This window comes from Dermacentor variabilis, unplaced genomic scaffold, assembly GCF_050947875.1.
Source record: "Dermacentor variabilis isolate Ectoservices unplaced genomic scaffold, ASM5094787v1 scaffold_13, whole genome shotgun sequence".
Classification (NCBI taxonomy): domain Eukaryota; kingdom Metazoa; phylum Arthropoda; class Arachnida; order Ixodida; family Ixodidae; genus Dermacentor; species Dermacentor variabilis.
The window spans coordinates 12,760,778-12,784,727 of NW_027460291.1; the positions used below are offsets into that span (position 1 = coordinate 12,760,778).

The 23,950-nt window shown below is 44.7% G+C and overlaps 1 protein-coding gene across 6 annotated transcripts in view; it reads left to right on the forward strand.

The window, feature by feature from the left end:
- LOC142566751 (uncharacterized) overlaps window positions 1-23,950 on the forward strand; it is a 126,181-nt gene that overhangs the window by 67,783 nt on the left and 34,448 nt on the right. For 5 of the 6 annotated variants that reach the window (XM_075677634.1, XM_075677636.1, XM_075677635.1 and 2 more), the window contains exons 2-3: window positions 3,669-3,765; window positions 21,143-21,312. In XM_075677634.1, the coding sequence (XP_075533749.1) occupies window positions 3,669-3,765; window positions 21,143-21,312 (267 nt within the window). The remainder of the gene's footprint in view (window positions 1-3,668; window positions 3,766-21,142; window positions 21,313-23,950) is intronic. The other variant, XM_075677639.1, reaches the window with a different exon arrangement.

Here is a 23,950-nt window from a genome sequence, read left to right on the forward strand (position 1 = left end):
ACGCTAGCTGACATCGGTGCGGTCGTCAAGTGCGTCATCGCAGGCGCTGTTGTCAGTGCTAAAGCAAATCACAGCTCAGTGGCGTCTGCGGAGGACACCGGTGGATCTGCTACGTGGCATTCGGTGTACAGCAACAATTAAGCCGCCGGAGACGCCTTAATGCCTTCGCTGTACAAGCAAATTCGTTATAATGGTCTTTGTTGTTGTTTTACACTACATATGAAAGATAGGTATTCGGCGGGGACTTAATCAATCCTTTCTTACCCAGGCCATATCGTTGTAGGGGGCGTTGGTTGTAGAGGCGTTTTTCTGCATGTAGAAGTTTATTGCCGAAGATTCCGACTGCGATTTGTTTTCCGCCGTATCATGATTCAGTACATGAGGAGCGAGTGAGTTCTGCAGGAATAGGTGACGTATGATCCTGTGACACCCAAACCGGAAGATCCAATCACGATGTGCTCCGTTGTTTGATGGCACCTTTAAGGGCCGTCGTCTGAATCAGATACCAGGCAGCTTGGACTAGCAAGGCTGCTTTGCGAGCGGTACGTTTCCTAACAAGAATAATATAGAAATTGTATGTGACGTGAACTATGGATAAGGCAGAACACATTGCTCCAGTATCGTTTTTTCATTGGCGGCTCAATGAATTAAGGATCCATCCTGGGATCAGAAGCAGCAGCAACATCCAGACTTAGTGTAAGTGTGAGTGTATAGTGAACCATTCTTGGCGATTTCTACCTAGTTCTCTGTAACAACTATCTGGCAACTATCTCTTGCTTCTCGTGGGCCGATGCCAAAGTTGTGCAGAATAAAATGTGGGCTTATCGTGAAGGCAGAGCTACCTAAAATGCAGACCGTGTGAATGCAGTCACTGGGTACATGTCTCCAGGTATGCGCAGATAATGAACCTTGCTGACGCCAACTTTGGTATGTCCCACTCGGTATGTGCCCCTGAAGACACTGGCTATGTGCTCCAGCGCCCACTGGGTATCAGCCATTAGGTATGCGCAGCACCTCAATGAACCTTGGGTGCTATCTTGGGTATGTGCCCTAGTATACACTGCGTAATCAATGAAAGCTATATATAAGGGTTGGTTATATTCCGCACATTTCTCTATCACCTGATTGATAGTGTGAATATGGCCTATTGTTTAGTAGCCTTTACGGAATCCTGCCTGGTCCTTTGGTTGACAGAAGTGTAAGGTGTTCCTGATTCCATTTGCGATTGCCTTAGTAAATACTTTGTAGGCAACGGACAGTAAGCTGATCTGTCTATAATTTTTCAAGTCTTTGGCGTCCCCTTTCTTATGGATTAGGATTATGTTAGCGTTCTTCCAATATTCCGGTACGCTAGATTCATGAGGCATTGCGTATAGAGGGTGGCCAGTTTTTCCAGAAAAATCTGCCCACCATCCTTTAACAAATCTGCTGTTACCTGATCCTCCCCAGCTGTCTTCCCCCTTTGCATAGCTCCCAAGGCTTTTTTCTTTCGGCGTTACTTGTGCGATTTCAAATTCCTCTAGGCTATTCGCTCTTCCATTGTTGTCGTGGGTGCCACTGGTACTGTACAAATCTCCATAGAACTCCTCAGGCACTTGAGCTATCTCATCCATATTAGTAATGATATTGGCGGCTTTGTCTCTTAACGCATACATCTGATTCTTGCCTATTCCTAGTTTTTTCTTCCCTGCTTTTAGGCTTCCTCCATTCCTGAGAGCAAGTTCAATTCTGAGAGCATGTTCAATGTATGTGCCTCTGGGTATAAGCATCTCTTCGACGAACCTCTTTCACACCAATTTGGGTACGTAAGCACTGGATATGTGCTCCCGCCCGTACTAGGTATTTGTCACTAGGTATGCACAGCTCTTCAATAAATCTATTTGACACCTGCTTGGGTATGTGCCACTGTCTATGTGAAACTACGGCCACTGAGTATGTACCACTGGATATTTGCTCCAGGGCTCACTGCGTATGTACCACTAGGTATGGGCAGCTATTCAATGAATCTCCTTGCACCATGTTTGGTATGTTCCACTATGTGCTCCAGGGTGCACTAACTATCGCAATGTATGCACCACTCTTCAATAAACTTATTTAATTCCAACTTGGGTATGTGCCACTACCTATGCACAACTAGGGCTCATGGGCACGTGCTCCAGGGCCCCCTGTACATACCATGCTACTACGTATTCACAGCTCTTCAATGAACCACTTTGACACCAACTAGGGAAGGTGACACTAGCTATGGGCCAATAGGACAACTGGGTACGTCCTCCAGGGCCCACTGGTATTTGTCACTAGGTATGTGCAGGTTTTCAATAAACCTCTTTGACACCAACTTGGGTTTGCGTCACTGGCTGTGCAAGGCCACTCGGTACGTGTGCTCGAGGGCCCGCTGGGCTTCTGCCATCGCTGGGCATGTGAAGCACTTTGACGCCAGCCTGGGTATGTGCCACTGACTATGCGCAACTAGGGTCATTTTGTACGTGCCATTTTTTCCTACTACGGGGTCGACCCACACTGAGACGTACCACATGAGAGTGCGAGAGATGCCCTCACACAGTGGACTCACCCCTCATAGTGGCCTCTAACTTCTCGCTGTCATGGGTCACGCCACTCGCGGACTGTCGATCTGGATGGGCAAATACCTCTTCTATATCAAGCCCAGGCCCAGCGAACCGACCCCACCAGTGGAGCTCTGGACCGAGGACTTCACCCTTAGGGGGCCTTTTCCTTTCCGTTATTTGCTCTTGTCTTCAATGAAGTTTTCGACACACACACACACACACACACACACACACACACACACACACACACACACACACACACACACACACACACACACACACGCACACACGATGTGCGTGCTCCAGGGCTGGTACAACGCAACATACAAAGGAAGAAACAAGCCGAGCCGGAAGATAAACGAACAGAGCGCTGTGGAAGGAGCTCGATGTACAAGAAATGAAGTTCACTAGGGTTGAGGATTGGGCGAGTTGGTATTGCACGCTAGAACTGGTACAGCGCAACATACAAAGGAAGAAACAAGCCGAACCGGCCAGATAATATTTTAAGATTGAAGTAGATTTTAAGAGTTCTGTTCCTTTATCTGGCCGGCTCGGCTTATTCCTTCCTTTGTATGTTGCGCTGTACCAGTTGCAGAATGCTATACCAACTCGCCCAATACTCAACCCTAGTGCTCCAACGGCCATTGATTATCTGCCACTAGGTGCGCGTAGACGGCGAGCATCGAGCCACCATCCATTTCTGCTCACCCACCCACGCTTTCGCTCACTGCCGCAGCACACGGCGCCCGAGGCGCTACCTTATCGCACATAGAACTTGTACCGAATATCACAGCCACGGTGACGGCAAAAAATTCGCCTAGAGTGTCCATATTATTGCTATCGTAATAAAATACTAATACTAGCCACACCTTATCTATACTCGTTGATATTTCGCTAAACCGCAGTCGATCGAAAAACTATGTACGACACTTTGCTGCTGCCTATTGACGTTTTAAGCATCTCATCAGAAACCCCACTAGTGTCACAATGTTATTTTCACTTTAGTTTAACAACCATTTCTGTCTCACACTCGCACTCCATGGGTACATTTCAGTCAGCCCACCGCGTGCTAATCTCGGCGCCGTTTGCTCCCGAGCGCAGATGGTGCTGGTTGTTGGCAATCCTGGAGGGAGGGAGGTCCTCCGAGGCCCCACGAGGCCTGTGGTCAAGAACTACTTCACAACTGACAGGACAAAAGGTACGACCATTCCCCGTTTTCACTCCTTCATTCATTGACGACGAAGTTCGCTATTGCACATTCACTGAGATTCGATACACAAGTGTCCTTGTTTTCGGCACTGTCAGTCCAACCATTTATTAAATTTTTTTAAGTGGGGCTAGCGTAGCAGCTTCTAAGTAGAACAATGGCCCATCTGCGCATACACACATTGTACGTATAAAAACAGTGCAACAAAAGCTAGGCCAATACTTCAAAAAGGAAAAATACCTACAAGCACAGGGGGAAATAATTGATCAGAAAACCTGCAACACGGAGAAAATCGATAATTGCAAGCTTCTGTAAACGAAGGCAAGATGTTTTACACAACACGCTAAAGAAGAAAAATTCAAAAGAGAGCGGATATCATATAAACAAGTGAAATTTTCGTCACAGAAGACACCATGGACGTCCTGTGACTGCTCTGACGACATCTAGATTTGTGCAAGTTGAAATTTGCCGCCAAATTCAAAGATGAAGAGCACGTCTGGAGAATAAACTTTATTACTGTAAGCGTTGGCATGAGCCGAGCACTTTCTGACGAACCGCTTTGCAGCGAACCTGGGTTACTTGCCATTAAATCAATTTACTTAGCATACAGAGAGGCGCTGATATTAGTAAAATAAAGCCTAGCCACTCAGCTGTAATATTGCTCTGTGTAAAACGGTAATATCAGGAAGCACACACCTGGCTCCTACGTGCAAACGAAGGACATGAACACGCACCTTGTCTGCAAAGGCTAATGAATCTCCTTGGGCGAAGCAAGAAATCACTCTGACAAAGTGGGCACAGCCCTTTACAGCGCATCTAGACTCATAAGCTATGTGGTACAACCTGGTATAGGATTAAAGTAAGCTCATTGCACGCATCGTCGTTAGTTGCATAGCGTTCAATGAAACACTTTTCACGTAAATTCTGACGTGCACAGTCGACCTGTATATATATATATATATATATATATATATATATATATATATATATATATATATATATATATATATATATTCCAAGGCCCCACTGCGTAACTTCTTTCTCTCATAATTACGGACTGTGGACTCATTACGGAGGGTCGTTTTATTTCATCTTTTTTTTTCTTATGCATTAATTTTACCACAGGGTAGCGGCTGACACAAATTATGTCATCTAGAAGTTAAGGCTACTTTGCATTGTATTTGGGCAACTCTTCTCCATTTCATTTGGTAAACGCATGTTGGCTATACAACACTCGACAATCATTGGGAAGGCAATAGCCCCACAAGAAAGTAAATACAAGATATATTTGTTACCAAAAATCTGTGTCCTAACAATCTTGTGAGCGTGCGGTCCCTGTTCCTGACAAGCAAAGAGCGCTTCTTACACTATGGCTGTCTGTAATTTTCTACTAACCCTGTCGGGCAGTATTGTTGCACGTGCTCTATTCGGTCAATCAGGAATACCATTTCCAGAAAAAAGGTCAGTTGTAAAGTCCAGGGTCCTTTCAAGAAGTTTGGGTATGTTCAAATTCTTGCGAGCACCGGAGTCGATCTACGTAGGAAGGTAAAGAGACAGCTTCGAGCCTAAGCAATGGAACGCGACTGCAATCATCTGCAAGCATGGATGAATGGTTGGATGGAAGTTATGAGCGTGCCCTTTGGAATGGGGCCGGTGGGTTGCGCCACCAAGCTTTTGCTGTTATACTGCCTAATGTCCTACCTAGATTAAAGAAAAAAAAAAGAAAAAAAAGAAAACCCATAACGAATAACCATAACCAAATTTTCTGGCGCCCTATTGCGAAGTACGTTTTTCTGTACGTCGCCTTTTTTTTTTGCGGTTTCCCTTCTTTTCTTCCACCAAACATCCAGTCGCCCCTTGCTAATCTCTATCGCGCATGTCTACTTAACCCTTGCTCCGCTGAACCCAAGGGCTTCAGAGTCCAGTGGTGCCTAAGTCGACCGTGGGGCAGATATCTTCACATTCTAATAAAAGATGCTCCATCGTTTCCCTACCTTTACCGCAGCAAGCACATGCTTCTTCTTCCTTCTTATATCTCGCTTTATAGGTGCGTGTTCGAAGGCATCCTGATCTCGCTTCGAAAAGTAATGAGCTTGCCTTCGACTTATAAATTTTCTTTCCTCATTTCGTTTTTTTACTCTTAAGTACTTACGCATGGCAGGTGTTCTTTTCCATTGCCGCACCCATGAGATTATTTCAGCCTCTCTGACTTTCCACTTCACCCACCGTGGATGCTCAGTGGCTATGGTGTTGGACTGCAGAGCACGAGGTCGCAGGATCGAATCCCTGCCACGGCGGCCGCATTTCGATGGGGGCGAAATACGAAAATAACCGTGTACTTAATTTAGGTGCACGTTAAAGAACCCCAGGTGGTCGGAATTTCCGGAGTCCTCCACTACGGCGTGCCTCATAAACAGAAAGTGGTTTTGGCACGCAAAACCCCATAATTTAATTTTTTTAACTTTCTACTTGATGTCCTTTGTTGTTGCGCTGCTCACCCTACAGGCCACATACTTGCTGGTAAGCTTCCTAGTTCTTTTCCTCCACAGTGAATCAATGTTTTTTTCTGTACAGATGCCTCAACATGCTCCCAGTCCATTTACTTTCTTCCATATTCCTCAGTCGTTCTTCATATTCAAGTTTACTGTGAGCTTCCGTCACTTCAAAATTTGTCCAGCCCATATCACCCTGCACAGCTCCATTTGTAGTCTTCCTGTGAGCGCCCAATGCGAGGCGACCCACTGGCCTTTGCTTCCCATCGTGTCTTGATTATGCTCCTGATTTAAAGCAAACAACCGGATTTCGAAAACTAAGTCCTGAAGCCATTACACATTTCCACATACCCCGGAGCACCTCGTACCTATTTTATCCACATAGCGCTCCATTATGCTTCATTGTGCTTCATTTTGGCTGCATTTCGCTTCGCCTTTACTGTGATTGTCTTTTCGGTGTTTCCATATATCTAATGCGTTCGTTTATCCATATTCAAAGATATTTATATTCCTTTATCCAACGTATTTTCTGGCCCTGTATTGCCACTGTCTGTTCACTGGTTTCATTGAATACTATAACACCTGATTTTCTAACGCTAAATTTCAAACCTAAATTCTCACCTTCCTGTCCACAGATATTAGCCAAACGTTGAAAATCACTTTGCTTGTTAGCTAGACAATGTCGTCCGCATAAAATAAATCTAGAAGGTACTGGTCTACTACTGTACCCGCCTGTTTGTACGAGAGATTAACCCGGTGTTACTTCGTTCTAGCGCCCTCTCCATCCTCACCATGTACATCATAAACAGCAGTGGGGATAAAGGGCACCCCTGCCTCAGCCCCTTGTTGATAACTTTCTCAACGCAAACCGTATTTTCTAGGTAAATCTTTCCCAAAGCTGTAGACAGTCGTCGCCTAAGCCATCCCCTTCCAGAATATCCCACAATATGTTGCGGTCTAGCTTGTCATACGCCCCTGTAATGTCAAGAAAGGACGCGTATAACGGTCTGCTTTCTACCCTTGATATTTATATACACTGAATAAGAACAAATAAGTTATCATCCAAACACCTACCTATTCTGAAGCTATTCTGAAATTCTCCGAAAATGCCATTAATGCCTGCATCCTTCACCTGTATATTACCAATGTAATGGTCAACGGTCTATACGAGCGAGTTCTTTCTCCCTTGTTTGCGCTTTCTCTTTTACTGGACATGTAACAACTCACCCCTACAGAATATTTACTGCAATTTGTCAGCTCCAGCTCCTTTTCCATCTGGTTCCCTTTCATGCTCTTTTTTGTCTTCAAATACAACCTCGTCATTGACTTGGAAACATTCGGCTGTTATTTTTGGGATGTAATTTAATGCCGCTTCCCTTTCTAGTTTCAAAAAGGACTTCTTCTTGGGCAAGTTCGTGCTTAGATTTCCTATCTTTACTTTGTGGCGCAAAATACATTTCTTGAAAAGGGAAAGAAGAAAGGAAGGCAGTGAAGCGCCAGACTACCAACTGTTTAATGACGGCCTGAACAAACGTATAAAATAAAAGACAACTTCCGCTCATGCGCAGGGAGCCAGGTGTGACAGAACAACATGGTCATGACAACATACTTTGGATAAAGCACATTTCTGCGGAATATAATACGATAGATGTATCGCTGACACAATCAGACCCTTTCTTTTAAATATAGAATGCTTCCAACAGCTCCCTTGCAGTTTGGTCCCTACTTTTACCAAGAACTTGTTCAAAGCATGGCGTACAACGACAGGCTCTACAGTGCGCAGGAAGATGCACCTTGTCACACTTACCTATACTATTAGCATGCTCCCTCAGTCTGTCATTAATACAACGTCCCGTTTGGCTGACGTATGACTTGCCGAAACCTAGGGGTATCTCGTAGACGACCCCTTCAACACAGTCCCTGAAATGTTTGGCGTGCTGCTTCTTGGGGTACAATTGGGGTACAATTGAACCAACATTCAGATAAGATTGAGATAAGATTGACGTGCCGTTTCGAACGATTATTAGTGAACGGGTCACGTGGCAATATCAAGTCAGTAGTTTTTTGCTGAAATTCCTCCAGCTATTTCAACTCAATGACCCTTTCTTGACTAGAAACTCGCATGAAGTTCTTGAATATTTCCGTGGCGGCCAAGAAATAGGCTATATGTTTTCTGTAGATGTAAATAACCTTTTTTACTCGGTTCCGCATCCTGAGCTTCTAAAAGCCGTTAAACAGTGCATTGATGAAAGTGGCGAAGCTAATTTTGTGTCTAAAATGGAGATGTCGGCTTCGAATTTCGTTGCCCTCTTGGAAGCTTATTTCAACCGCACCTTTGTAACTTTTGAACATGGCATATTTTTGCAGATAGAGGGCATCCGCATTGGTTCACGTGTAGCACCCATTTTATGTGACATCTTTTTGTCCTACTTTGACCACGCACTACAATGTGTCTTTACTTCAACTCATCCTAATTATCTTAAAGTTTTTAGACACGTTGATAATTTTTAGTTCTTATTGACAATGGATACCCCTTGCCATGCCATGAAATGGTTGAGCAGTTTTTAGATGTTTTTAGAGCAAACGCAAAATGACTTACTTTTACTAACGAGCTTCAGAAGGACAGTTCGTTGCAGTTTTTAGGCCTTAACCTTGCACTTGCGTTTGCTGTGCGTACCCCCTCGAGGTAAAAAAGGATTGCTACAATACGACTCAACGCACTCTAAGACTGTGAAGCGTGGAATCACCTTACTTCGCCTGGAATCGGCTCTGCGCAAGTCATGTGTGCATGTGATGCAGGCGAGGTTTTGCATCAACTTCAGAGACTTCTAAAAGCAGGCTACCGTCAGTCTGTCTTAAATGCCGTGGTCGAGTCCCTCCTACAGAAGCTAAAAACGACCGCTGCGAGTGGGAAAACGCACTCGAAGGAAAGGAAGTGAGTATAACCAGAAGTAGTACCTTATGTGCACCGTGTGAGCCATAACCTCAAGAAGGTAGCTACCAGACATGGCATTCCGGTTGTCTTTTCAACTCCCAACAAGTTAGCTGAATTCTGTCCCCGGATCACACGCGAGGGGCCGTGGGGCTGCCAAAAGCAACATGCCAAACATTTCAGGGATTGTGTTGAAGGGGTGGTCTACGAGATACCTCTAGATTTCGGCAAGTCATACGTCGGACAAACGGGACGTAGTATTAATGACAGACTGAGGGAGTACGCTAATAGTATCGGTAAGTGTGACAAGGCGCATCTTCCTGCGCACTGTAAAGCCTGTCGTTGTACGCCATGCTTTGAACAAATTCTTGGTAAAAGTAGGGACCAAACTGCAAGGGAGTTGTTGGTAGCGTTTTATATTAAAAATGAAGGGTCTGATTGTGTGAGCGATACATCTATCTTATTATATTCCGCAGAAATGTGCTTTATGCAAAGTATGTTGTCATGGCCATGTTGTTCTGTCACAGCTTGGCTCCCCGCGCATGAGCGGAAGTTGTTTTTTATTCCATTCGTTTGTTCAGGCTGTCATTAAACAATTGGTAGTTTGGCGCTTCACTGCCTTCCTTTCTTCTGTCCCTTTTCAAGAAATGTATATTGTGCCACAAAGTAAAGCTAGGAAAATCTTCCAGTTTGTTTTCATCTTCGTCTAGGATATGTTGTTGTATCATTGCTGACTTCCTGCCAGGTAACTTTATTTGGTTACAAAATATTCGAGGAGCGGCCTCCTTTATCTAACGTATTTCTGACAACCAACGTTCACTTTCAGCTTTTATCTTTGCTTGCACCAGTATTTGAACGATATACTTTTTCAACCAGTATATTTTCCATTTACTGGCTACTTCATCCTGTGTCAACTGCGCCTTTTTTGCCTGCCTGTGCTCTCGGGATGCCTTCTGTCGTTCGGCGATCGCTTCTCGTATCTCCCTGTTCCATCAAATTTTCGGTTTCTTTTTTCCTTTCCAACGAACATGTTGTTTCTCTTTCCGTATTTCTGTCCGTATTGCATTTAGAAACTCACAATGCTTCCACTCCTTACTCGGTCATTGAAAAGTTCTTCCTGGACTCTTGTGACTATATTTGTTATTTTTTTCAGCGTTGACATTTGGAGGGGCAATTTTGCACTCCTTGCTCTCTTTGCCAACTACATGTCCTATTTTCAAAATGATGCGTTTATGGTCACTCCCTATGCTGCTATACCTTTCCTCGTCAATGAGCATTACTCTCAACTTATCATGAAATCCTTCTATCATCAGACAGTAATCAATGATCGACGGCCAGTTTCCGACTTCGCACATGATCTGCTCTTCACACTTAGGCCCTGTATTCACGATAATGTGGTTATGTCGCTCACAAAGATCTAGCATTGATTTCCCGTTGTTGTCAGTATAGCCATCTAAATCCTGTATGTGGGCATTCATGTCACATAATGGGATAATTTCAGCATCATTCCCGAAACCCTTAATATCAGCACTTATGCATTCCAGTAACTCTTTAATCTTCTCTGTGCAATTATTTCCGGTCTACAGATACGTTACACCCAGCCAAGCTTTTTCTCCACTCATTGTACCGTGATACCCAAAAATGCACTTGACATTTGAAATTTACTCTTTCCCATTTGGCTCCCTGATGGATGAGCATTCCGACTTCCCCTCTTTTTCTTGCCAACATAGTTTTGTTGCACCCTTCCCAAACATAATTCTCAATCGATGGCGCTTCTTCCGGGTTTCTAAAGTGCGTTTCTGTAACCGGATACACCCCTATTTGTTCTCTAGTTAACTGCTCCTCAATTTCTGCCCACTTCTCCTTTCTTCTGCCACCCGGCATGTTGATATAGCCTGTTGCACGGCAAGCTCTCTTTCTTTTCCTCCACCTCGTTCTGTTATTAACGGCGATGCTATTTTGAGGATCCTCTAGGTGACCTTCTACTGCCTACTCTGGCCTCCTGAGCGCCCGTAGGCCCCCTAAAAAGCAACAGCGCAACCAGCAATTCACCAGCCCAATTCTCATCGAAGCCTGAAACTGAAGTGGATCCCGTTTAGTTCGAAAGCACTACACCTTCTCACTTCCCTGTTTACTTCGACAACCTCGAAACCTTTCTCTCAGTTCATTTTCGATATCGCCTTATTAGCAGCCACTACGGCTGTTTTGTACGTGACTGTCACGTACAGGCACCTCCGGTACCGTGCGCACAACGATCTGCACCTGAGGGGATAGCTCGCGCAAGTTGTCCACCCCCTTTGCCAAGCACTGGGCTAGCCCTGTCCCTTTCCTGTTTAGGACGTCATTGAGCGCACCTGCTACTATGACAAGTTTGTGCACGTGGGCATTTTTCGCGAGCTTTGCTTTTCCTCGCTCTATGACAGAACCTAGTGTCCGCCTTGGAAATGTCCCTACCGCCACTCTTTTATCGCCTTTCACCCTCTCCACAATTGCTTCTAAGCCCCTAGCCAGGTTTGAGTTGCCGGCGATAATCACCATTTCACTCTCTCCTACCTCTCCCTGCTTCCCTTGGTCCTTTTCCTCGTGATTCGCACCCGACAAGTGGCATTCACCCCTGCTCTCCTGCTTTTTTTCGCGTGGCGACTTCAAGGCAAGTGCCGCTGTTTCCAGCTACCTCTTCGCCACGTTGCACGCATCCCACATACTTTGCTGGCACTCCCTCTCGTGTCACGTCGGGGTACTGCATTTTATTGTCAGGACCATTCTCGTTCACAATTGCGGCAGTGTTCCATTTTTACTCTGCTGCTTGAAGGCTTTTTTCCATTACCTTCCGTGCATCACGCTCCGTATTTAGCTCATTTTGAGCTCTTCGACCTGTTTGACAAGCTTATGCTTGAAAGCCTTTGTTTTCTTCACCCTAGCACCGACACCACAGTGTGGGCCGATTGACTCGATTCCGTCTACATTCTCATCCGTTCCCTAGTCTGCCTTGAGGGACCCCCTGCACACTGCATGCTTTCCCCGCTTTCTTGCCATGTATTGCACGGTTTTCATCTAATGCATATACTATAATACTGTAATAATGCAGAGTACGTGCCTTCTAGCAAAAAACTGATACGCACAGTACCTAAATCATTAAAATGCCGCAAAGTAATTCTTACCAATGCTTTAAAAGCAATCAATGCCACACAGACTTATGGTATGCCATGTTTTCGCACATGTTGAACCACGCGGCGACGCTCGCACTTTTTTGCCAAAGCAATATTACTGATACCAAAGCAGACACAGTAAAACCGCTAATAGTCACTTGTTTTGCCACTTCCAAGCTACTATTTAAAGGCCATAAAGACTCGTCCCACCCAGTTGCACATGCTAAAGGAAGTTTCGCGAAAGGACTCTCTGACTCTCCTCCAAAACCACATATACACGAAACACACCCGCGCACACTGAAAAAGAGAGAGGAAAAAAACGAAAATACCCAATTAATATTCAAAGCGTAAAAAATCTGCAAATTAAAACAGAAGCAAGCTCAAAGCATGCACAGAAAACTTATGATTTCGTCGCAGTCACGCAGCCCTGGAAAAACACGTCCATCCGCCATAAAATCTCACGCTACTACTCAGTCTCCACTACAGCATGGATGGATGGAATGGATGGATGTTTTGAGCGTCCCCTGTGGAATGGGGCGATGGGTTGCGCCACCAAGCTCTTGCTATTATACTGCCTAATGTCCTACCTAGGTTAAACAAGAAAAAAAAACACTATGAACTCCTACAACCAAATTTTCTGATCCCCTATTGCGAACTGTGCGTTTTGACGTCTCCGTTTTTTGTCGTTTCCCTACTTTTCTTCCACCAATCCTTCAACCGCCTATTACTAATCCCTATTGCGCACGTGTTTACTTTTCCACTGCTCTCGCTGAACCCAAGGGCTTCAAGGAGGCCAGTGGTGCCAGTGGAGGCCAGCAGACCGTTATATGTGGCCTTTTTAGACATTACAGGAGCCTATGACAACGTAGGCCGTAACATCTTGTGGAATATTCTGGAAGGGGAAGGTTTAGGTGACGATTGCCTACAGCTTTTGAGAGAGATTTACCTAGAAACTACCCTTTGCGTTGAACGGGATGGGATGAGGAGCGAGGAGAAAGTTGATATCAACAAGGGACTGAGGCAGGGGTGCCCTTTATCTCCATTGCTGTTGATGATGTACATGGTGAAAGTAAAAGGAATAATTCACCGTTACAATCTTATTATTATTAATAATCAAAATTTAACTTGCTCATGTTTAAGTATACCCTTTACTTTATGTATTACAGTAAGAAGTTTTTGCTAGTATTCCTATCAAGGCAAGGCTGACTATCGTATTGATCACTATCTCATGTAATAATAGTTTATTTTTCATCTTGGGTTATTCATTTATTTGCATTTTTTGTGTTATTTATTTATGAACTAATTTATTTTATTTTTCAATCATATTACCACCCGATTCGTGGCCTATCCCGCATGGTGGGTTTGTGCTGTTAATTGAGGCTTTATCATCATCATACTCTGTAAAGGTGCTGTTTCCTGCCAGTGAACTTCTCTCGCTTTTCATCCCGCGACAAACTGGTAGAAGAGCTTCTAGGCCTAGGTGACACCATAGGCGATCTGAACCCGGAGCTGCAGACGCCACCAGCCTTCTCACCCCAAGTCGCCTCAAGAAGCCGTCGCTTGCAGGGACTGCCATCTGAGTTTAACCTGCTGGCAAGTTCATCGAGAAGAATGTCCACCAATACAGCATGCCAGACGCAAAAGACCCAAACTGCGCCTGTCCCGTGGATTTCTTGTGCGTCACGTACGCCCCGATCTTTCCGCGGCGATGCATTCGAGGACGTAGAAGATTGGTTGGATGACTTCAAACGAGTCGCCAGCTTCAGTGATTGGGCCGACACCAAGAAGATCCGGTACGTCTATTTTGCACTGAGGATTCACCGCGCATATGGTATGAGAACCACAAATCGTCTCTGACGAATTGGCAGGAATTTCTGTGACGGCTTTGCGACACTTACAGTAGCGCTGAAAGGAAAGAACAAGCAGATCAAGTGACGAAACCAGAGGCCAAACGAGGGCGTTGCCTATTTTTCCTATAGCTCTTGACGTGTGGAGTTGAAGAGTTGGCTCTTGACGTGTGGCTCTTCATGTGTGGAGTAGGTGTCGTGCGTAAACCTGCTGCCACTGTAGCGGAATTCCCTCGTGATGCGACAACCATGGAGAGAATGCTTCGGCATCGGTCATCGCAATATGAGCGTCTCACAGCCACCACCTGCTCCATCGTGACCGGAAACGAAAACGAAAGCCTCACAGACACTGTACGGCATGGGGTAAAGGAAAAACTCCAAAAATTGGAAGCAGCGAAATCTCATGCGAATGTGACTGCAATTACAGATGCGTTTTTTAATACTGTGAACCTTTATTCAATAAAAGATGAATTATGTACAAAACACTGTTTGGAACAATAGCTGCAAAGGCTAGTGGCCGGTCCCGTACAAAAATTACAAGCAATTCAGCCGCAGAGCGTGAAGGGCTGAACAATAATTGAGATGTATGCAACACTATATTACACAACTGTAATAGAACATGTTTACAAAATACACAGCGAATCAAAGAGAAAAATATGACGCAAAAAGAAAATTCCAATAAGAGTTTCAGACAGAGTTTCATTACACTTGTAGTGCAAGTTAGTGGTCATTTTAAAATTTTTCGTGGCTTTAACTTCTATCGGTACTTCGTTCCCTATTTTGACTCCACTGAACTCGATCAGGCGTTCACCATATACAGTGTTACATTTGGGCAGGTTAAAATTGCAGTTGGATGCTTGCCTTGTACTACGACAGGGTAAAACGAAGAGGCTTAACGGAAAGGCAGAATTAGTGTTTATTATAGCGTTGATCCAGAGCGAAGATCTATAGTTGCGCAAGGACCAAAACGATAGTACATTATTATCATGGAAAACGTTGCTCCCGGAATGACTCGGATTAGTAGTTATCGCGGCCAATGCTCATTTTTGCAGACGAAGTAACGGCGATAAGTAGGTTTTCTATGTTTGACCCCAAGTTTCACAACAGTACTTGATATGTGAATGACAGAAAGCATAGTAGAGGGAGCGTCGTATGTCGTACGGAAAATAATACCTCGTCTTAATGAGCCCGTAGCATCCAAAGGCCAATTTTTTACATCATCATCATCATCATCATCATCAGCCTGGTTGCGCCCACTGCAGGGCAAAGGCCTCTCCCATGCTTCTCCAACAACCCCGGTCATGTACTAATTGTGGCCATGCCGTCCCTGCAAACTTCTTAATCTCATCCGCCCACCTAACTTTCTGCCGCCCCCTACTACGCTTCCCTTCCCTTGGGATCCATTCCGTAACCCTTAATGACCATCGGTTATCTTCCCTCCTCATTACATGTCCTGCCCATGCCCATTTCTTTTTCTTGATTTCAACTAAGATGTCATTAACTCGCGTTTGTTCCCTCACCCAATCTGCTCTTTTCTTATCCCTTAACGTTACACCTATCATTCTTCTTTCCATAGCTCGTTGTGTCGTCCTCAATTTGAGTAGAACCCTTTTCGTAAGCCTCCAGGTTTCTGCCCCGTAGGTTAGTACTGGTAAGACACACATATTATATACTTTTCTCTTGAGGGATAATGGCAACCTGCTGTTCATGATTTGGGAATGCCTGCCAAACGCACCCCAGCCCATTCTTATTCTTCTGATTATTTCCGTCTCATGATCCGGATCCGCCGTCACTACCTGCCCTAAGTAGATGTATTCCCTTACGACTTCCAGTGCCTCGCTGCCTATTGTAAATTGCTGTTCTCTCCCGAGACTGTTAAGCATTACTTTAGTTTTCTGCAGATTAATTTTTAGACCCACTCTTCTGCTTTGCCTCTCCAGGTCAGTGAGCATGCATTGCAATTGGTCCCCTGAGTTACTAAGCAAGGCAATATCATCAGCGAATCGCAAGTTACTAAGGTATTCTCCATTAACTTTTATCCCCAATTCTTCCCAATCCAGGTCTCTGAATACCTCCTGTAAACACGCTGTGAATAGCATTGGAGATATCGTATCTCCCTGCCTGACGCCTTTCTTTATTGGGATTTTGTTGCTTGCTTTATGGAGGACTACGGTGGCTGTGGAGCCGCTATAGATATCTTCCAGTATTTTTACATATGGCTCATCTACACCCTGATTCCGTAATGCCTCCGTGACTGCTGAGGTTACGACTCAGCATACTTTTACATACTTTGGTAATTTGTTCTTTCCAATGTAAGCGACTATCAAAAGTGACTATAAGGTACTTAAAAAGCGAAACTGGCTGTATTAACGAGCTACCGAGAGCAAGTGTAAATAAAGTGTTGGTGGTCTTGTACCTAGAGTGAAAAATGACATACTTAGTCTTGTCTACATTAAGTGTTGAGTGATTTAAAAAAAAACAAGAAGACAAGTTTTTCAGTGTACTCATTATTGTGGTTTGAATTACCGGAAGAGATTATCCGGTAACAATAAGAGCGACGTCATCTGCATACATTATTCATTGTGAAGAGAGAAGAGCCTGTGGGAGATCATTTGTGTAAAGTGAAAACAATATGGCACCCATAACAGAGACGTGTGGTACACCGCAAGTTATTTCTTTAACATGTGACATGAAATCATTAATAAGTGCTATTTGCTTTCGGGAGGATAAATAACTACTAAAGAATTTAAGTGAGCTCTCTGTCAAGCCATAGCTTTCTAATTTGTGCAGCAAGATGGGATGATAAACGGTGTTGAATGCCTTTTTAATATCCGCGAAAATAACGACAGCTGTCTTATTTGCACGCATCGCGGAATTAAGAGCATGGGATAAAGTCAGTATAGCCGCGGAAGTAAATCTATTATCTACAAAACCGGGCTGCTGAGGTGTAATAATATTACTCTCTTTAATCTAATTTTTAACCTGTTGCGCAATTAGCTTTTCGAAGAGAGTGTTGCGCACACTCAGTATTGATATTGGCCGGTAACTACCTGGGTGGTTTGGATCTCTATCTTTATATATGGGAACCACCTTTGCAACTTTGAGTATAACTGGGTAACAGCTATCTTCAATGGAGTCATTGAACAGTTGGTAAAGTTAAGGACCAATGATATCAATGTTTTCTTTTATTACCCGCATCTGGATTCTATCAAGACCCGCTGCTTTATTTACTGCCATCCTACTGACCACATATCTTAAATCTTCCACAGAAATTTTATCAAAATAGAAGTTATTACTTGCAGTTTTAGGGACAGGTGAAGTAGATAGCTGCAGTGGGAATGGACTAGTAAGGCTAGAACCAACATTTATGAAGTAATCGTTAAAAACGTTAAAATTCGCAAGATGTGGCAGGTGATGCAACCTTAGGCACCACCCTTGATCACTTACATCGAAACGGCGCGTGCGTCAGTGCCAATTGCAGTCAGTTTCTCATCTCCCGCGGGACAGGCAGCACCGTGGTTTCCAAGCACCGCAATTCCGTGTGCGGCTACATGCAGTGACCAACGAGTGCACATGAGGAAGAGAGATGTGTGGTGCACGACCGGCAATCGCCCTTCGGGGACGCTCAACACTGCTACCATGACGGTACGTTCCGTCGAATGGCTTTCACCCGGACGCGCGCTACGGCCAGCGCGCTCACGAAATCGAAGCGCGTGTGGGCAGGGTGTGATCACCTTGCAGTTCCACGGCAGTCTCTATCACCATGTCCTAGGCGTATTGTGCCCCCTAGCCGAAACACTACCTCCTTCAATTCCTTCGGCTGCAGTGTATCCCGTCCGTCTCGGGAAAACTAGGAACAACGACCTCAGGGAGTGAGGCCGCTGTCTGTGAAACTGTCAAATTTACTCCCTCGACGCAACACGTGACCGAAGCGCAACCCACAAGCGACGAACCAATTCCCGTGATCTCACCTGATACCGAAGTTTGCGCTGGTATTACCATCTCGGTTGATGGCCATTAAATAACTGCTCTCGTCGACACCGGTGCCGCTGTTGTGAGTAGCACATTCGCAGCTGCATTTCGGAAGGTACGCGGTGGGTTCCCGGATGTGCACAGCCGCTGGTCATCGTGTAACACGAACAGGGCGATGCACGGCCAGATGCTCATTCGTCGCACGGCCGCATTGTTAGCGGGAAATAATCTTGCGGGTGGATTTCCTTTGGGAATATCGAGCCGTCATACATCTGCGGGACCTAGTCCTCCCATCCTGCAACCAACAGCATTGCGTGTCGCTGATCGCACAGGAGCACTACAAACACAGAGTAGCATTTTCGTTGTCCCCGAGTGCGAGTCCGATCAAAATCGCTGAAGGGAACGTTTCCGTCTTGCTGGGTAGACAGCTCTGCGTAGCAAGAGGTGTTGTTCAACTGCACTGCTAACAAACGGCGATCATGGTGACGAGTTTAAGTGGAGAATTCCAGCATGTGGCTCAGCGCGCTGCAATAGCGCACTTGAAACAGCTCGATGCACCACAAGACTGTGCGTCTTTGATAGAACTGCCGGTGAGCAGCACCCATGACGCAAAGACTGTCAGTGCCATTGATGCGAGCCCGGCGTGAGGAGGCAAGGAAACGCTACTACTATAGACACGACAGCGGTAGTGGGGAACCTGGATAAACTTGAGTTCAAGGTACGGTACAGTACGTTTCTGCTATTTCTGAAAAATAAAACCATGCAAATATGTCTAGCGGACAACTTACGCGGGGCGCGCAGAAGCAGAGCCGCTTTAAGTAAAGCGCACCGCAGGGTCTAGGCGACACCGCGGAAGCGGTCGCACGTCAAATCAACACTTCTGTGCCCGCCGCGGTAGCTTCGCGGCTCTGGCATTGCTCGAGGTCGTGGATTTGATACCGACTGCGGCAGCAGCATTTCGACGGGGGCGAAATAAAAAACGCTCGTGCACTTAAATATAGGGGCCCGTTAAAGAACACCACGGTGTCAAAATTAATTGGGAGTTCGCCACTACGGCCTGCCTCATAATTCGATTGTGATTTTGGCGCATACAGCCCCATAATCCAATTCAAGTTTAGTGCCTGTGCCGCGATGCGATGTGCCATGTGAAGCAATAACAACGCCAAACCCTCTCAGAGGTTATGAAATTTGGCGCACCACAACATCTCAACAAATACCTCCCCCTTTGAGTTTTGTGTACTACGCAGACAAACAGCAATACTGCACGCAAAAACACGTTTAACATCAACTTATCACTCTCGTGTTGGACAAAATGTTAAAGAAATTAAACACTCTCTGTCAACGTCATCGCTAATTATTGTCAAAGGAAACAGCATAGAAAGCCTCGCTTAGATCAATTCCCACAGTGTATGGGATCTGCATAAATTTTTTCGTGCATGGACTTGCGCAGTGGCTACTGAAAGATTGAAGTGGATGAGCGCAACCGTTAAAAGACTGCCTTTATTCAACCGGACGGCCTCTATGAGTTTAAGGTCCCCGCATTCAGCTTGTGTTCTGCGCCTCCAACTTCTCAACTAATGCTAGACATTGTCTTATCTGGTCTTAAGTGACAATCGTGTCTCGTGTACTTAGATGACGTTGTAGACTTGTCTACCACTTTTGAACAATACATGGAGCGACATAAAACTGTCCTTCAGATAAGATTATCGCGACATGTATGACGCTGGTTCAATTCTGCCCAGCGCTGGAAAATTTTTGAAATTATTTTTTTTCGTCAATGAAAAGCGGCAGATATCTACTGGTACATACCTAGTGGCTCAAGTTGGTCCGATGGTTGCTTTGGAAGCCGGCTCCCTCAGCGCAGCAGTTCGATCCTCTGTTCATTACGCCATCTACTTGCAAGTCAACCAAGTTGGCGAGGTGTGAGGAACACTGTTACAGGCAGACAGACAGACAGAGAATAGATAGATAGATAGATAGATAGATAGATAGATAGATAGATAGATAGATAGATAGATAGATAGATAGATAGATAGATAGATAGATAGATAGATAGATAGATAGATAGATAGATAGATAGATAGATAGATAGATACTGGAATGTGCTTAAAGAATCTTAAACAATACCATTCACATTAACAAGATTCAACACCGAATAGGCTCCATATCGCATTATGTATAGAGATTGCATTTAACATTTGGGGCCATCTGCGTGTGCAAGCGTGAATAAGACTATACCAGAAAACCTAAGAAACTGAGGTCAGAAGGCAGTCACAAGGAACAGACACTGAAAGGTTATTCTTGAGAAGCAGAACTTCTGTGGCAGAGTAAAAACGGCGATGACTCAGCGGCTGTAGTGAATAAACCGAGTCATTTGTGTAAGCACAAAACGAGAGAAACGTAGGTGCTCAACACAGCCTTCGTCTTTTCTTTTTTCGTTTGCAATACCGTGGGTAAAATGAAGCTTGACGTTACACTCATCGATAGCAGACGCAGCAGCCTATGGTAAAGTTACAGAGTCAATGGTGCATACCCTACGTTACACACATGAAGGGGAGTTTCGAAGACAAAAAGTTACCTCTGATTTATATCAATGAAGGGCCGTGCCATCGTAGCACAATGCAATGGATATAGCGCACGGGGCCGAGCCGTGAACTACAACGGCCTGAAATGAATTTCCAGGAGAATAACGAAATTAAGAAACCAGTCGCCATATTTGCAGATTGCAGATAAGAAAAGAGTGATCCATGCTGGCACAACAGGTGAGCGTAACTCCGTGTCCAAAACTCCTGACTGTGTTTAAACAGAAACCACAGAGACGATTATTTTTCAGCATAAACATTCTGGTTGTACACTCGCCTTGGTAGAGATGTGGTTGCATATTCTTGTAAAACTTCGCCGTGGTCGAGCACGTAGAAGCTTCTTGCGTGTACCGGCAGACTCCACCCGCTTGTGACGCCATGAGTGTTTCTGCAGTGGTGCTGACGTGTGAGCCGGAGCGGTTCTTGGTGCGCATCAACTTCACGCAGCCCTTCCGGGGCGTGGTGCACGCTGGCGACAAGCGCGACAACTGCCGCATCCGGGGAGACGGCTCGCGGCTTTACACGCTCCCTGTGCCTCTCAACGACTGCAGCACAATGCACAACGTGAGTACAGAGTGGGCGTCGTGTATAGGACCGACATTGCAGATACCTTTGTAGTTCCCTAACAGCAGCATCTGGCCACATTAAGTGATAGGATTCTAATTACGATAGCGCTGCTGAATGAAATCAGGAAGACTGTGTTATCGTGGTAATTCTGAAGGGTAAGGTATTCCATTTTCTTATTGATAAGGTTAAAGGTGACTTATAGTACTTTTCGGTCAGCGCAGAGATAGGGTTAACTTTGTAAGCATGATCGATGCGACGTGAAGTAATACAGGTTAGCAATGCAGGCAATTAAATTAAAGCTGCAACTATGGGCAGAGAATTACGGCCATTTGGGAGAACTTGAAAATGTTTTCAGAATAGGTACACGTCTGGATGATAAGTTACGTGTAATTACTCTGTTTATTGAAATATCTATAGTATAAAGGAGACCGTTATATGGGGCCTTTTTAGACGTTACAGGAGCGTATGACGACGTAGACTGCAACATTTCATGGCATATTCTGGAACGGAAAGGCTTAGGCGACGATTGTATACAGCTTTTGAGAGATATCTACCTAGAAAATGTCGTTTTCGTCGAATGGGAAGGGATAAGGTGTGAGGAGCAAGTCGATATCAAGTACTGGTAGGGTTGGCCTTTATCCCCACTCCTGTTAATGATATACATGATAAAGATGGAAAGGGCGCTGGAGGGAAGCAATATCGCGTCTAATCTCTCATACAAACAGGAAGTTACAGTGGTAGATCAGCAGCTTTCAGGTTTGTTTCATGCGGACAACACTATGCTGCTAGCTTACAAGCAAAACAAGGGGAAGACGGGAGATGGAAATTCAAGAGATGAGCAAAACGAGATCAAGGTGATAGCAGGAGCCAACGTTTCGGCAAGTGGACAAGTCAAGACAAGTCCACTTGGCTAAACGTTGGCTCCTGCTTCCACCTTGTCCTCGCTTTGCTCATAGCTCACAATCAAAGTGATATGCAATGTCTGGCTAATATCCGTGGACAGAAAAGGCGAGAATATAGGTTTGAAATTTAGTGTTAAAAATCAGCTGTTATATATTCAATGAAAACAGTGAACAGACAGTGTCAACACAGGGCCAGGAAATACCTCGGGTAAAAGGATACAAATACGTTGGTGTATGGATAAATGAATGCATAGATATATGGAAACACAGGATAAAAAAATAACAGTAAAGGGGAAGAGAAGTGCGACCAGAATCAAACAGAGCAATATGGGGATACAGTAGGTAGGAGGTACTCCTGGGTATGTGGAAAGGTGGAATGGTTTCAGGCCTTACATTTGAAAATGCAGTTGTTTTCTTGAAATCAGGGGCACAATCAGGACACGATGGGAACCATAGGTCAGTGGGTCGCATTGCGTCGGGCGCTCTCGGGAAGACTACAAAGGAAGCTGTGCAGGGCGACATGGGCTGGACTAGATTTGAAGTGAGGGAAGCTCACAAGATAATTGATTGTAAAGAATGGCTGAGGAATGTGGAAGAAAGTAAATAAGCTGGCAGAGTTTTGAGGTATTTGTACTGGAAGAACATGTATTCAGAGCGGAAAAAAAGAACTAGGAAGATTACCAGCAAGTATGCGACCTGTGTGGCAAGCAACATGGCAACAAAGAACGTCAAGTGGAAAATCAGAGAGGCTGATATAATCTCATGGGTAACGGCAATGGAAAAGAAACCTGGTATGAGTAAATACTTAAGAGGACAAACGAAATCAGGAAAGAAACAATTTATGATAACTCAAAGGGAAGCTCACATTTCGAAGCGAGATCGGGATGCCTTAGAATACGCACTTACAAAGCTAGATATAAGAAGGAAGAAGAAGCATGTGCTTGCTGCAGTAAAGCTCGGGAAACGATGGAGCATGTTTTGTTAGAATGTGAAGGTTTTTTTTCAGTGGTCGTTTCCGGCACCTCTGGCCTCCTTGAAGCCCTTGGGTTCAGCAAGAGCAGGCGAAAAGTAAACGTGTCCGAAATAGAGATTAGTAAGAGGCGATTGGAAGAATCGTGGAAGAAAAGTAGGGTAACAACGAACAACGGAGGCGTACAAAAAAAATTCGCAGAAGGTGTTCAGAAAGTTTGGTTTTTAGAATTCATAGTTTTTTTTCTTTCTAGCATAAGTAGGACATTAGTCAATAAAATAGCAAAATCTTGGTGGCGCAACCACCCGCCCCGTTCCAAAGTGAACGCTTTTAACATACATACATACATACATACATACATACATACATACATACATACATACATACATACATACATACATACATACATACATACATACATACCATACATACATACATACATACATACATACATACATACATACATCTTTATTTCAGCAGCTCAGAACTTATTACACATATTGTGCCTGCATAAGCGCAAGTCGCTAGTGGGCGGGTCACGGCAGACATGAGGTGCTAGCTCGCTGCTAGCAAAAGAAGTACGACGTATATGTTGCATATCGCAACAGCTTGAAGAGAACACTGAACAGTAATATATTACTGTGGTAGTAGCGTGAGAAAAAAACTAATTTGAAAAATAAAATTTATATAAAACAGCGTATCCATCCATCCATCCATCCATCCAAGCAGCCATGGCAACGCGTATGGGCTTCTATGGCACTTT